A 16,945-nucleotide genomic window follows, 5' to 3' on the forward strand; every position below is an offset into this window, starting at 1 on the left:
ATAGGATTTCTCCTTCTGGAAGATATTCTTTAACACTAATCTTACTACAAGTCTGCTGGTAATGAATTCTCTTGGCTATGCCTGAAAAGTCTCTATTTTGCCTTAACTTATTAAACTTTTACTGTATAGTGAATCTTAAATTGACAGCTTTTTTGGGGGGTTTATTTTGTTGTTATTTTTTTAAGTAGTTGATGAATATTGCTATATTATATATCTACTAGCATAGATTCTGATGAAAATTCTCCCTTGTATGGAATACATTTTTTCTTACCACTGTTTCTAAGAGTAAAAAAAAATCTGTATCAAATGTTATTATTAATTTGATTACAATGTGTGTCTTGGTGTGGTTTTCTTTATTTTTCTTCTGTTGGACTTTATTGAAGTTTGTGTATCTCTGGATTCAAAAATTTTAAGTAATATTTAGCCATTACTTTTGAAATAATTGTCTTATCCTGACTCCTCTCCCCTGCTGACTCTAATTATATGTAGTTATATGTACATTAGATCACTTGATTTTTGGAGTGTTTCCATTGCTGTGTCCTCAATTTCACTGATTTTTTTTTTTTTTTGGTAACGTTGAATTGCTTTTAATCTCATCTAGTGTATTTTTAAAAAAATTTTAGATGTTATATTTACATATCTACAGTTTGATTTGGATCTTTTTTATATCTTCCATTTCCATCAAGTTCCTGTTTTCCTCTACCTTTTTGGACATAGGTGGTATATTTACAATAACTGTGCAATGTCTCTGTATGCCAATTCAATCATCCATTTCCTTTCTGGTTGCGTCTAGTGATTGATTTCTCTCCTGCTTTTTTACATGCCTGATAGTATTTGCTTGGATGCTGGACATTGTTAATTTTGTGTCTTGTGGTATTGGATTTTGTTGTAGTCATTTAAATATATCTCGGTTTTATTCTGGGAAATAATTAGTATATCAATATAATCCCTTTGAGACTTGCTTCTGAGCTTAGTAGATCAGTCTCTCCTTAAGGTTTAATTTCACCCCTTTATAAACACAATAAATTTATGAAGACTGACCAGTGTTCCATGCAATGGTAGGTTTTTCACTTTAGATGGTAGCATAGCAACTATTCCCATTCCCATATAAGCTTTGGTAATTGTTCTGTGCAGTACTTTCCTTAGTTTCTCCCTTTGGTCTTGGGTAGTTTCCTTACACACTTGTGAAAATCAGTAGGCAGACAAAAACTTGAGTTGACACCTATGCAGATATGTGGACTTCTCTTTCTGTGCAACTTCCTCCTCTCCATGATTCTGCTCTGTAAATTCAAGCTGCCTTGATTTCCCTGGACTCCAAACTTTGTTTCTTCAGTTTAATCCATTGGGCTCTGATGGGGTTCCCACTTCATGCATTGTGATCTGGAAATTCTTAGCTGGTAAGCCAGGGTGATAACAGAGCTCACCTGGTTTTGGCTCTTCTTTTGGAGAACAGTCTCCTGCACTCTTTGTTGTCCAATGTCTGAACACTGTTGTTTTCTATATTTTGTGCAATTATATAGTTGTTAAAAGTGAGAAGTTAATCCTTACCCCATTACTCTATCATGAATAGATGTGAAAGCCCAAGTGATAGCTTTCACACTATTTAAGTTTAGGAAAAAGCTGGTTCATAGTATACAGATTTGCTAAAATATTATAGAATTTCTGTAGTAGAATAAATATGTCCACAGATATAGAGACACTTTTTAAAAATAACTAAAGCAAACTTCTTCCAGAAAAGAAGCAATCCAACCTAGTGTAATTCTAGGAAAAAAATATTTCCACAAAGTTCAAGGATCAATTAAAATTAGGCTTAATGAATATAAGAAATAATCTGGGTAATGGTACAAGTGCATTTGTCAACTAAGAAACAATTTAAAGATCTACTGATATAAAAGAAATTTCATACACTATCTTAGTCTTCAAAAAACTGTAATGTGTAACAGCTGGCTCATTTTTACACCAATGCGCTAAATTATTTATTAAATTGTGTCAAGAAATTATTCTCTAAAACCACCTTACCCAGGTACCCAGTCAAATCTCTATATGTACATATATATGTATATATATATTTTTTTTTCAACAAACTTAAATTTCTAGGTTTATTTTTTCATAAATTGTAAGAGCTCAGTTTGGTCACTAGCTATTTTAAATGTCAGTTATTGATGAATGTATTAACACTACACATATGAAAAGATTCTCTTTTGCAGAAATAGGTGTCATGTTTTAGGGAAGTGTCTACCAACACCTTATTCCTCACAGAGGAGACATCTAAACATACAGTAAGACTTACATGTAATCAATGAGATAAGCCAAATATTAGCCATTTGGATAAAAACTATAATGTGGAGTACGTTATCACAAAAGTATCTCAGATGAAATGAACAATAGCCATTTGGATTAAAACTAATATATAAAACACATTATCAGAAAAGCATCTAAATTTTCTGAAGGAATATTCAAGTTTCTAACGAAATATGTTACTTTAATATGTTAGGAACAGTCACTGGTATCAGTCCCAATCACTTAGACTAATGAGTATGAGTACAGTTCACCTACCCATTCTTACTTTTCATGCCCCTCACCCCACCACGCACGACTAGCATGGCCTTAATATAAATTAGTTAAGTCCTATATGTTAATGTTAATATTGTTAGTTTACTAATTTTAGATTGTAGAACAGCTGTTATTTAAATGTTCACTACCTGTCAGAGTTTATACTAAGCATTTTATATCTGTTTCCTGGTTATTCTTTACACAAAACTGAAAATTGGGATTATACTGATTTTAGAAATGAAGCTCTGAACAAGAGGGCTTAACTATTTTTATTGGTTTCTGCTGTAAATGGCAATTTCAGGTTAGAGCCCAGTTTTTTCCTGCCTTTTTCACTAATCCATGCTGCAGAGAAATATTGTTATTTTAATGGATGCCCTCAACATTTCTGCCTCTTAAGATATTGTAGAGCTACATATGATAATACAGACCAAAATTTGCCTAACTTGTAATTGTAAAGTCAGATGTTTCTTAGGTTTAATGTGACCCAGTTACTACGATAATACCCAGGATTACCATAGAAGGCCACATTAAAACAGCATTTGTAATGCTGCATTGTAGTCATTAGATCATTAAACCATTTTTGCCAAATTGATAAAACTTCACATTAATTTCATTGACTTCTATTCTGTGCTATTGAAAAATATGAAACAAATTATATTGTTTATTTGATCCAAAAAGTTTTCATTCTCTGTCAGTATAAGAATGCCACTTAAATGTCCCATAATGGTTGCTGCTGTTTCCTTAAAGATTCAAGCATTAATGTATGATACTTAAATAATTTCTAACGTAGGATTCTTAAGCAGGGCTCCATTAATTCTGTGGGCTTGCATACTTGCAAAACATAATTTTGTGTGTATGAAATTTATGGAGTACTTACTATGTGGTAGGCATTGTTAAAAAGTTTTAACATACTGTAAATCCTAAACTACTTAATTTTAAAGTAACAGAGACAAGTAATTTTAAGAATACATCTGAATCTATTCTCTATCCTCACCCATAAGTGCCCTGTGTTCAGTGTTAATCTGTACACTTGATAGAATTTCAGCAGTGGAACTTATGTGCTTTGTTCAGTATTGGGACTTCTAAAAAAAAGTCCCAAATTGCTAAAAACTTATGAAACCTGGCTTCAACACAAAATCTAAAGTTCATTTTTATAGGAGGTGGGACTGAAGGGAGGGGTGATTTTCCAGCCAGCAAGCAGCCATGATTGCCATCTTCTCATTTGATTCTATTATTGGCTGAATATGGATTGATGTACTTGTCTCCACTGTACCACTGTATAATGCATGAACACGATTACTGGGGTAATTTAGAAACAGGATGCCTTTAATCTTCTGCTCAGATCAATCAATTACGATATATAGGTTATAGAATGTCCTATGATCTTACACTGAATCCTTAATAGAACTAATCTTAGAGCTAAATGAACTTGGAAAAAATGTGAAGCCCACAGTGATTGCTCATATGAACCCAGACAATGGAACTTTAACCATTATATTGTGTAATTACCCAGAACCAATGAACAGAGACCACACTGAAGGTGGTAGGGAAAGAAAGAATACTTTGGGGAACAAAAAGTCGCTTTTCCTCTTGAAGAAGCCACTTTCCCTCCCTTAAGGTGGAATTTCAAGGGTTTCCAGACTCAATAATCTGTGAAAGTTTGTATCAGACTCATAACTAGAGACATTATGCACTGTTACCTTCTGCATGCCAATACATCTTGTCATATGACAGATAACTGTGTTTCCAATGTGTGCATTTGGAAATGCCCGTTTCTCTTTAAAGCAATATTCATTCACTGAATTTACATGTGATTTGAAAACAAAATTTTGCCATACAACCTTTCCATAGCTTAGTGTTGTGTTATTATGGCTTTATAGTGTACATGAAACCTTAATTACAATGCACACAATGTGTGGTTTGTTCATTTTTTTCTGGAGTCCTTGATGCATTTTGGGAGGAATACATTTGAGCTTGGGTTCAGCTGAGAAGCTAAGTAGAAAAAGAAGGTATTTTAGAAATGGGATGCAAGTAGAGTTCTGTGTTTCTTCGGACATCCAGTGAAGACAAGTAGTCTATGTGAACATATCAGGGACACTTGCCTGAGTTTGCAGTTCTATTGTCTGTGGCTGGATGTAGACAGAGAGCAGTTGCTAACGGCATAGTCAGAGTCAGCACCATGGATAGCTCCACACGTTTAGTACCTGGGAGACGAACTCTTGTCGTTTCACAAGCCCAGCTGCAGTCAGCAAACAGAAAGATCTACTTTTACTGAAAACGGGGAGAAAATAAAGCCGTACATTGGAGGAGCGTGCCTTTTTATATTCCGAGAGAGGGAACTTCACGGATTCAGGAAAGCTGAAGCTACCATAAGAGCCTAAGGGTTGTCATAGATTTCTTCTTTTTAAGTAAATCTAACCGGAAAATTCAACATTCCCAGGCAATGTTCCTGATTTATTTTCGTTTTTCTGATAGGAAAGATTGAGAATTGCTTAGGTTCTTGTTTTTTTTTCTTTCTTTTTTTCCCCTTGGCTTGAGTTTTCTGGAGCATAAATAAAAGTTATGTTTATTTCCTCGTTATTTATTACAATCCACATGACTCACTTCTTCTTAGCCCTTTGCAGTTCCATTCTCATTTTTTTCACTTCAGACTTCGAGGTTGTAACTGAAAAATTATGAACCCGAGTTACTCAAGGCACAGGCAAAGCAGGTTAATGGGCTGCGAGAACACCCAAAACTCCATCATGTAACTAGGTGTTTTGATAGGACCCTTATCGCCAGCAGAAATAAGAGATTTGTCCGTCTTCTTGTTCTGTAGGTTGTAGTGGTGGCAAATTCCATTTAGAGAAAGGGGCGTGGAAAGGGCTGACTACTTGGTTAAGGGAGGAGATGACATAAATGAAGGGAAAGGAGCATGAAAAACTAGAGAAACAACTTAGAAAACACCCTCCCCTGGCATGGCTTGTCACATATGATTTCCTAAGTCTCCAGGAGGACTATTTGGGCAGAAGTGTATGTATACCATGAGATTGCCGTGTTGGCAGGCTCTGAGAAGCAAGAGGAGAGAGGACTATTCTCTCCCTTGAACCCTTTCCTATCATATACGAGGTGATTTCTTAGAAATGGTAGAAGAAAGCAGAATGGTGTCCCTAGTGTGTTCAGGACATGAGTGGCATGGGAGGTCACACCAAGGCTGGTAACTCTTAGCCCCACCCACCTTTTGTTCCTGCCCCCTCTTGCCCAGCCTCGCCCATTTCAAACTCCTTCCTTGTTTTGTACCAGTTGCTTACACAGTCTTTGGCCTTCTTATCTTACTCGCAACCTTCAGCGCGGAGAAACCTTTTCACCCCCAACCTTGCAACTCCTCAAGGGTTCAAGCAGTGAAACCGGGCATGCTCAGCGCGGCGCCGGCAGCCTCCGGTCTTTGGGAGGCGCGGCTCAGCGCCGGGCTGGGACAGAGTGCCAATTGAGCCCAGGCTTCAGCACCCACCTCCGCTGAGCCCAGGCTTCCGAGCTGCGCCCTGAGGCGAAACCTGCAGCCTTCAGTGGTTCATCCTCAATCTTCAACCTCCTGAGCCACCAGGGCTTAGAAATAGTCTTCACTGAGGGACCGTTTTCCCACCTGTCTTTTCTTTGCAGCTAAGGGTGTTTTAGCTACCGCGGCGTGAGGAGCTCAGGAATGGGGCCCAGAAGCTGGTGGCCATGGAGATCACCTTCCCAGAGTAGCTGTTTGTCACTGAGTTTTGGAGATTTCTTGGCTGGCTTCCGCTAAAGCACGCTTGAGTAATCCGAGCTGTGGCGGCGCCCAAGCTCCCGGGATAAAGGCAGCGCGCGCGTGCGTGCGTGTGTGTGTGTGTGTGTGTGTGTGTGTGTGTGTAGGGGGAGAGGGCGGGGATAGAAACGTCAACCACCCCCCACCCCCCAGCCTCCTATTCTTTCTCCCTTTCCTGCAAAAGCCGCCCAAGTCTTCCATCCCGCCGCCGCCCCCTCCCCCCCCCCCCCTTAGCCATCCTCACAGCTCTGGGCCACCGCCAGGTTAAGCCCATTTGCGCTGGGAAATCGACGCTGTTTGGGAGAAGAGAAACAGATCGATTGCCCTTGTGACTCCCTGCCCCCTCCCCACCGCACCCCGCCCCCCACCGCTCCCTCCCTCCTTCCGTCCCCCGCCAGCTCCCCTCACCCCGCCTCCTTCCCGCTCCCCACCCCCAAAGCCTCTCCGCCGCGGCAGTCCGGTGCGAGGCCCCCTCCGGAAGGTGAGGGGAATGGATTGGACTCCGGTGGGGAAAGCGGGTGTCTAGAAGTGGTGCTAATGGGAAGAGATTTCTGGTTTCAAAAGAGGATGCTCTGCCACAAAGAGCGGCTCGCGCGCTGGCCTGGGCTCTAGCCGAGGAGAGATCCCGGGAGAACTCCGGAGCTCGCGGGGAGCGCTCCTCGGAAGACCGGGGTCAACATGCCTGTTCGCAGGGGGCATGTGGCACCACAAAACACATTTTTGGGGACAATCATACGGAAATTTGAAGGGCAAAGTAAGTTCATTTGTTCTCTTCTCTCTCCCTCGCTTTCTGCTTTGATAGTGCACTTGGCGTCCGCCGCTTCCAAGCTGAGGAGACGGCAACTCCGGGGCTCTGTCAAGTTCAGAGGCTGTGAAACCGAGTCAGGAGGTTCGAATGGCAGCTCGAGTGTTCTGCCTGTGATATTAATTTTGATTTACATTTTAGATTATGGTCTCCATTATAGGAGGCAATTTGATCCTCCTCTCCCACTGCTCCATTATCTGCCTTGCTACTTAATGCCCTACTCTTCTACTATCTTACAGGGAACGAACTAGTGTAACATGGGTTTATATTTTGTGGCCGTTTTATTGTAGACTTCCAGAAAGTCAGGAGCAGGGCAGAGCATATTATTGGAACAAGAGAATGTTAATGGTAGCAGCGATGTAAATGGCTATGCAAACTGTATTTTATTACCTTGGTTAAATTGCAAGGCTGTGGTATGACGGGGATGCTTGCTTTTGCTAGTTTATAGAAGCTAAACTTTGCATTGAATCAATGCAAATCCCAAGCTGGATAATTTGGGAAAAGTAATATCTGATCCGTGTTGATTCCCAAGGCAAACAGTTCATTATTTAAAGAATATTTTTGTCCCTTCATTATCCCCTTAAATTTCCACTAGAAATTTAAAAATTGAAGTGTAATAAGTAAATCGCACAAAGACTGAATGCAGAGAAATGTAATATTCTCATATGCACTAATTATGAGGAATAAATAATTGTTATATAAATACATTAATTTTAGATCCTATACTTGTTCATTTATATTTGACATTTCCTTAAAACTACATTAACACACATTTATTTTGTGCATTATGCAGTTATTTTGGCACTGCATCTAGTGATGGGAGGATATAGTACTTTGTGTTCAAAATAAACTTGTGTATCCTGTTTCATATTTTATTTGGGAATAGTAAATATAATTTGTGATCAGAATTAATAAGCCCTTTGTACTAAAATCCCTACTACCATACAAAAATGCAGGGTTCCCCAAAGTAAATGTGAAAAGGTGATAACATGATATTTACTGTGTGTGTGTGTGTAAATATTTTTGTCTTCTGGATAATATATATTATGAAAAGGTGAACCTTTGCATTATTAAACTACTAATTAACGTGAAATAATTTCATTGCTAATAGTTTCAGGTTTTTTTTTTTTTTTAACATGATGTGTGTAGTATGCCTTAGAGAGATAGAGAAAAGCCAAATCCAGGAATAATAACTACTTTAAGAAAGTTGTACTCTAAGGGCCAAGGTTGAAATGAGGAACCTGACAGCTACAGGATGCTTCACTGTTTTGGCATCGAAAATACCTTACAATTAAATGGCATTCTGGAACTATCAATGGGCCAGCTGCTTATCTGAGTGTGCATTAGGACCCTTGAGAGTTACAGGGCTTGAGAACTAGACTATTTGGGAAATGATATTCTCAAAATTTGAAGAAAAGCTTCTTAATACTTTTTGTTAAAACTACTTAGGACCATTAATTTCTTATTTAGAGTTCTTTTTTCTTTTTAAAATCTGGGCAGTTAGCAATATGGGAAGCACCTGCATTTCAGATCTCCTATTATGCAACAAATTGTTCCAGTGTTTATGAGAATCTTGAGGAAGCTTTTTAAAAGATGCCTTACTATCTTTTTATTACAGATAAAAAATTTATCATTGCAAATGCCAGAGTGCAGAACTGTGCCATCATCTACTGCAACGATGGGTTCTGCGAGATGACTGGTTTCTCCAGGCCAGATGTCATGCAAAAGCCATGCACCTGCGACTTCCTCCATGGGCCCGAGACCAAGAGGCATGATATTGCCCAAATTGCCCAGGCGTTGCTGGGGTCAGAGGAGAGGAAAGTGGAGGTCACCTACTATCACAAAAATGGTAAAGTTTATCCATTTAGGATTCCTTATGTTTTATTCCATTAAAATGAAATTTTGACAATTGATTACTGAAAGTTCATAGTGAGAGAAGCCCCTAATATTCAATTGGAGATATATGATTTGCTTGTGGTGTTGCAGCATTCAAGAAATGTGGAGACTCTCATTAGTGGACTAGTAGGGACAATTTCTCTTTTGAATAAGGGTACTCTGTACTCTTCAAAAGTCCAGTAACTTAATGTCACTGAGGACAAAATGCCACAAATCAATCTCACTGTCTTCCCTAAGGAATAACTTAAAAGCCAATAATTTCCTGGTTGCGTTGATATGCATTTAGTAGGAGAGAAATAAGGTTTTATTTGCTTGAACTTGAAAAGATTTCACAGTCTTGTAGAAAAATGTATATCTGGAACTAAGACTGTTACTGTTATAGATGTCTCTTGGCTCTTCGGCTTTATTTGGTAGACAATGCCTCTTGTTTCTTTTGATCCTTTTTATATAAGATTAAGGATGATATATAGGAACTTATAAAATTGGTCTAGTAAACCTATGTCTATTCAAATAATAAAGCCTGTTCATGTATTCAAGATTTTTCCTAAAGTAAGAAATGGAGAAAAGGAACTATGATATGTAGAATTATTAGTATTCATTTTTATAGCTGCAGCAAAACTGGCATCTGAAACTTAAGGTCATACCTCAACTTCAAGGGCACTCCTCCTCCTTTTAGTCTTGCTATGGGAGCGTAAGCATGTTAGACCTGTAATAGTTCTCAAAGAAATGGGCATGCATTCATTATATACATAATGTATGTATATTAACTCACATGTACGAATATTCAGATATACCCATTTTAAAGTATATACATTCTCAAATGTGAACGCTTAATGATATCTGACAATTTAGAACTTAAAGATAAATCAATTAAAAATGCATGTTATAGTTTGTTTTGTTGATATTGCTTATCATTTTTTAAATTCCATTGATAGAAATCAGTGAGGCAGAGGGGTATCTGGTCAGATTTTTAGGTAACTCTTAAGATTTATAAACGAGTAAATGAGTGATATGTTATAGCTTATATCATATAATGACTCATCATTTGGTAAAATACATTCTAACAGGGAAAAGCTTTAGCTCTTCCTCTTATTTTCTTATAATTAAATATTTCATAATAGAAAATGTACAACTCTTAATTACTGGATTTTCCTTAACATCATCTTAAGTGGGTATGAATAACAAAGTGTGACTGGAACAGGTTTGTATAACTTTGGATTAATCTGGAATGAAATCAGTTATATCATTACCAGTCAAAATAGAGATAGGGTTTAAAGTTCTCATTTTCCCCCTACTTTTCAATCAGTAGGGTTGGCATACTAGAAATAGCTTAATTGCTCTGTTGTCTTGAAAGCATTTCTTGGACAGAGGCTCTCACTACTCAAATGCAGTTCATCTTTTTTGTGTGTGTATCTGATGCCAACAGTTGAATGTCTGACATTTTTTCCCATATGAGTATCTATCACGATGTCCCATAGTCTGTATTGTGGTTACTGTAGGGTGTGTTGGTCCTAATGTTTTCTGGTACATTTAAGAATTTTTTCAACTTGTAGAATTTAAGTATAAAATGAATCTGGACTGTATGGATCACTTAGATACTAACTATATTTTCAGACCATATTTTCAGATAGAAAAGAGTGTTATTTATTAAACTGCAAGTAAAATGGTGATGTTTGGAAGCCTAGTTTAACTTGTACAATGTGACTGTGTAAAATGATCTCAAAACACCTTTAAAAACCAATTTAATGTGGAGTCACAAACATGGATATAAAAATTTCTACAGTAAAAGTGCTGGTACATTGACTAACGCAAATCATACCATCAGTGATTTGCTTGGTTATATGAATTAAAACCTCCTTGTTTTAGACACGGAATCTTTATTTGGAAGCTTGTTTAGGTATATAAATATCAACCTTTGGTGATAATTTTGATTCTGTTGCCTTCATTTTCAGTTGTGACTCAATCTACAAGGGCTTGAGTATCCTCAGAGTCAATGACAAATGCTGCCTATTTTGCTTTTATTGATAATGGGGAAAATGAGGTGATGGGCCAGCTTTTTCTTTTTTTCCAAAGAAAAATATTAATTTGAATGACCTTTGTAGATTGAGAAGACACAGTTAGACTTATTTGCTCTGAATGTAATAAACTTGTGTTTTTGCTACTAGTTCAGATACCTTGAATAGAATCTTCTGAGTGTATTAGTTTTATTCACATGGCAACTGCAAAATCAGTCAGAGCTTGTGAAGTTCAAATGCTTTGAAAGTCTTCCCTGCCAGCCACTCTACATTTATAAAAGCAGGAAAGGACAAGATCGCCAGCATTTTCATTGGTTTGTTTCCCAAAGTTTCCTTAATCCTTTAAAATTGAGGTCATTTACTTTTGAGAGGTTCTTGGTTTCGTAAGTATATGCAGTAAATGCTTCCTTTATTTATGCTTTATTTAGCATTTCATTGTAATATGAATCGTGATGCAATAAGCACAATGAGCAAATTAACAAAAAGTTGAGATATACTGTTTCCACTTTTTCCATTCACTCCCACTGGAGTAACAAAAACATGCCCATGGCATTATTTCTGAAAGCTTGTTTTCCAAAGTGACCCAGAGGCTTTATAAGCAGTTTAAACTTTTGATCTATGCAAGGAGTTCACATTGACGTGGTGTATGGTGAGCTGCATGATCACCACTGTGAAGCAATGCTTCCTACAATATTCCTTTATGTGATTTTACCAGGTCCAGTTGGGCTTGCTGTTTACCAGGAAATCAATTTTTTAAAACCTAGTTATTTGCAGTAGGAATATTTGACAGCCCTTCCTTTGAGGATTCTATTTTACGGCTTAAGTCATTATTGCATAAATCATTCTTGGCAGCTGTGAAATATTGCTTGAGGTGATAAAGCTGTAAATCTTTTGACATAAAACTCTAATTATACAAAACTATAATTACGCTGAAGCTTATATAAGGATGGGCATGTATTTTAATAGCATAATACATGTACTTTAAAAACACCTTTTTTAAGCAATAGTGATTGAGAAATAGCAAACACTTCAGCTATTAACTAGCTCATAGTTTGGAGATGATGTTAATAGTAAGGTAACAGAAGAACCATTTAGTTGGTCATCCTTTAATTTATTGCTCATCTCTGGTTTGGGGTGTGTCGTGCAACAGAGGTAGCTAGTTGAAGGGCTAAACTGCTTCCGTCACATCTAGATATGTGATTTTTACCTTAAATTATCAAGCCACTCTAAACATTTGGAAAAATCAAAGTAAATTTCTCCAAGAGAAATAAAAGTCTTAATTCAGTAGGAAAACAGGACTTAAAATGCATTATTTTTAGAGGTCAGAGTGTTTCTGTATTTTTGCCACTATGCTTTCAGACATAGTGCAATGGCAACTTTTTTTTTTTTTTAGCAAATCAGAAATATCCCTATCTTTGTGTTGCTTTTAAAGAACTAAAGGATGAGAAGGGACTGAGGGAAGTCCTTTTCTGATCCAGTCAGAGACCAGATCCAGACAGGGCACCAGTCATGCTGGGACCAGTACAAAGTTCCAGAGGTATTGTTTGATTCAACTCAACTCAAAAGAGGTTTTGGTTTGGTAAGATTGAATCTACCATCTCTAAGAATTATGAGAAAAGGCCTTATAGAAAATGCTGTGTTGTTAGGAGTATAGGTGAAGATGCATACCGAGTGCCACCTCTCTCTCAGGTAAGGTCTTAGGCACTAGAGAAACAGTAGGAGGAGATGCAAAGGAGTATCCAACCTTATCTCTGCTTTCAGGATGTTTGAATCATAGAGTGACTAATGTGCATTTCCATCTTCTAAACCCCAAGATGTTTTCTTGAAATTATTTTTAAAGAAAAACACTATATAGACTATGAATTGAAGAAGCTTTTATATAAATGGAGACCAGAATTTAGGGTTAATTACCACTCTTCCTTTGTTCCCCAGATCTAAAATAAACTTGTCTATTTCCTCTCACCTTTTGTCACTATACATAATACAAACTTATTAAAGAGGCAGTGTAGTTTAGTTAAAATTTTAATAGCTCCAAAATAAATTTTATAATAGCTTTATATGTTATATGGCATGCAAATATTCAGCCCTCTTAATTCCTGAATTGTATAAGTAGAGATAAAGATGGTAGTCTTTAGAGAAAACTAGAAATATATTTTGTGTGCGTGTAATTCAAGCAACAAGAAAGTTTTCCAGGGAGGATCTTGCCTAGAATGTGTTTCGGTGTTCATTTAAACTTTCAGTTTATACATTTTCATGCTCCGTCCAGTAGTATATAGTAACAACAGTAACATAATCTACATTTTCTTTTACATAACTAAACTTCATAACATTTCATGGACTCTAGTTATTGTATAGAATTTAGATTTGATCAATTGTATTTGTTGATAAAATAAGAATTCTCAAGAAACACTCCTCCTCACAGTTTGAAAATTTTATTTCAGTATTGTCCCAAGTGAAAACAAAATGTCCTAAAACTGTGGGTGGGCTCTGTTCATCAGCCCTTTTCCCCACCACCAGCACCATACCTCTAAACAGGGTTGGTGCTGAAAAGAAGCTGTCTTGTCTGCCAGCTTGTGGAATAACTACTCAGTTACTTTCTCACCCAAGGGGCTTGAGAACACGGTCAGCTTAGGGCTATAGGCATAGGCTAGACTTAGTGGGAGGAACCGACTTCTCTGGCTTCTACTGGCTTCCAATGTTGTTTTTATTTTTATTTTTTGGCTATAAATAGTCACTAAATCAATTACTGGTGGCGGCAGAGAGAGTCCTAGGATAATTCATTCGCAGGGAAGTAGCAGTTGGAGTATAAAATGTTAAGACATCAACATTCATCTGGCCATCTAGTCTAGAAACCTCAGGGTCATTTTCTGTTGTTTGCTCTCTGTTCTCCCTAAACCCAGTTGGTCACCAATTCCTTTCAATATTTACATCTGAAATATCTCCTAATGCCAACCCCACGTTTCCATCATTGCCAAGTGCTCTGTTGAAGCCCTCTTCATCCTTCTTCTGGAGGATTGAGGACTGAAGCTTCCCTCCCTTTACAATTCATTCTCTACAATACCATCAGAGAGCTATTTCTGAAATAAAAATCGCATACCACTGATGACTTATCAGAGCCAAAAGTCATTGTAAATGAATTTCATGTACTAAATAATGAGTACAGCAATCCCATAAGATACATGCTCTTCTTATCCTTATTTTATGAGGAGAACCCTGCACCTGAGAGAGATGAACTCGCCAAATCACACTTAAGTGGTGATGCCCAAGCCCTTAAAAACTTTTCCATATTTTCTGCTCAAAGTACTTAGGTCATGCCTTGGCTTAAAAAGCTATCTTAACTCCTTAAAACTCTCACTGATAAAGTTCTGGACTCTTTAGTATGATACTTGGTGCCTTCAGAGTTGAATTCACTTGGGTTTTTAAGTAGGATGTGTTTAGAGGAACTAGCTGGACCCCCAGCTCTGACAGTAACTAGGTGAACTTGATCAAGTTTACCTTCTTGGTGCCTCAGTTTCCTTTTCTGATACATATTTGGAGAATAACATCTACTTTGTTAGGCTGATTGAATGTTTTATATAGAACAAAGTACATAGCATTATTTACAGTATGGTTTCTTGCCTATAATAAGTGTTTGATAAATATCAATTAGTTGAATATCTTGCAACTCCATTTCTCCTACAAATCTTATGTTCCCATAATACTGGACTGCTCAGAGTTTCTCAAAGAAGCCATGCGCTTTTATTTCACCAAGGCTTTGTTCACCCTTCAGAAGTCTTCCTTTACCTATGATAAACACCGCAAAGTCTCTGTGACGGGATTGCATTTCCCTCAGCTTCTCACCCTAAAGAAAGCATTATCATCCTTCCAAAGACAGATCAAAACAAATCTCTGTGATGTTCTTCCTGACGCCCCCACTGCCTGTTCCTGAACATTAACATTCCTCCGTATCTCTACAACCCTTGGTTCTCGACTCCAGGGTAGCACCCCTGGGATGTGCTACGTGTCATTATATGTTATTGTAGTTAATTTTGAGCTCGTCCAAAGGAAATACCAAGTCATATTAATTTCTGTGTCCAGAATGTATGGAAGACTGCCTGGTATGAACTACGTGCTCAATTAGCATTCACACAAAGAACACAGAGAAGATAAGAAATGGAACCATAGAGCTGGGGAAACAAAAAACAGATTAACATCAGGAGATGTGCAAAGTGTGTTATAGGGAAAGTGTGATGTTTTGATTTTTCTTCTTTTTTTTTTAACATCTTTATTGGAGTATAATTGCTTTACAATGGTATGTTAGTTTCTGCTGTATAACAAAGTGAATCAGCTATACGTATATATATATCCCCATATCCCCGCCTTCTTGTGTCTGCCTCCCACCCTCTCTATCCCACCCCTCTAGGTGGTCACAAAGCACCGAGCTGATCTCCCTGTGCTAGGCAGCTGCTTCCCAAGAGCTATCTGTTTTACATTTGGTAGTGTATATATGTCCACGCCACTCTCTCACTTCGTCCCAGCTTACCCTTACTCCTCACCGTGTCCTCAAGTCCATTCTCTAAGTCCGTGTCTTTATTCCTATCCTGCCCCTAGGTTCTTCAGAACCACTTTTTTTTTTTTTTAGATTTCATATATATGTGTTAGCATACGGTATTTGTTTTTCTCTTTCTGACTTACTTCACTCTGTATGACAGACTCTAGGTCCATCTGCCTCACTACAAATAACTCAATTTCGTTTCTTTTTATGGCTGAGTAATATTCCATTGTATATATGTGCCACATCTTCTTTACCCATTCATCTGTTGATGGACACTTAGGTTGCTTCCATGTCCTGGCTATTGTAAATAATGCTGCAGGGAACATTGTGGTACATGACTCTTTTTGAATTATGGTTTTCTCAGGGTACATGCCCAGGAGTGGGATTGCTGGGTTGTATGTTAGTTCTATTTTTAGTTTTTAAGGAACCTCCATACTGTTCTCCAGGGTGGCTGTATCAATTTACATTCCCACCAACAGTGCAAGAGGGTTCCATTTTCTCCACACCCTCTCCAGCATTTATTATTTGTAGATTTTTTGATGATGGCCATTCTGACTGGTGTGATGAGATACCTCATTGTAGTTTTGATTTGCATTTCTCTAATGATTAGCGATGTTGAGCATCCTTTCATATGATTGCTGGCAATCTGTATATCTTCTTTAGAGAAATGTCTATTTAGGTCTTCTGCCCATTTTTGGATTAGGTTGTTTGTTTTTTTGATATTGAGCTGCATGAGCTGCTTATATATTTTGGAGATTAATCCTTTGTCAGTTGCTTCATTTGCAATATTTTCTCCCATTCTGAGGGTTGTCTTTTTGTCTTGTTTATGGTTTCCTTTGCTGTACAAAAGCTTTGAAGTTTCATTAGGTCCCATTTGTTTATTTTTGTTTTTATTTCCATTTCTCTAGGAGGTGGGTCAAGAAGGATCTTGCTGTGACGTATGTCATACAGTGTTCTGCCTATGTTTTCCTCTAAGAGTTTTATAGCATCTGGCCTTACATTTAGGTCTTTAATCCATTTGTAGTATATTTTTGTGTATGGTGTTAGGGAGTGTTCTAATTTCATTCTTTTACATGTAGCTGTCCAGTTTTCCCAGCACCACTTATTGAAGAGACTGTCTTTTCTCCATTGTATATTCTAGCCTCCTTTATCAAAGATAAGGTGACCATAGGTGCGTGGGTTTATCTCTGGGCTTTCTATCCTGTTCCATTGATCTATCTTTCTGTTTTTATGCCAGTACCATACTGTTTTGATTACTGTAGCTTTGTAGTATAGTCTGAAGTCAGGGAGCCTGATTCCTCCAGCTCCGTTTTTCTTTCTCAAGATTGCTTTGGCTATTGGGGATCTTTTGTGTTTCCATACAAATTGCG

At 37.7% G+C, this 16,945-nt stretch overlaps 1 protein-coding gene across 2 annotated transcripts in view; it reads left to right on the forward strand.

The window, feature by feature from the left end:
- Positions 1-7,003: 7,003 nt before the first annotated feature.
- KCNH7 (potassium voltage-gated channel subfamily H member 7) overlaps positions 7,004-16,945 on the forward strand; it is a gene marked incomplete at both ends in the record, with an annotated part of 452,727 nt that continues 442,785 nt past the window's right edge. For both annotated transcript variants that reach the window (XM_082658650.1, XM_082658649.1), the window contains 2 exons: positions 7,004-7,079; positions 8,749-8,979. In XM_082658650.1, the coding sequence (XP_082514776.1) occupies positions 7,004-7,079; positions 8,749-8,979 (307 nt within the window). The remainder of the gene's footprint in view (positions 7,080-8,748; positions 8,980-16,945) is intronic.

Source organism: Grampus griseus (assembly GCF_964374135.1).
Source record: "Grampus griseus genome assembly, chromosome: 7".
Classification (NCBI taxonomy): Eukaryota; Metazoa; Chordata; class Mammalia; order Artiodactyla; family Delphinidae; genus Grampus; species Grampus griseus.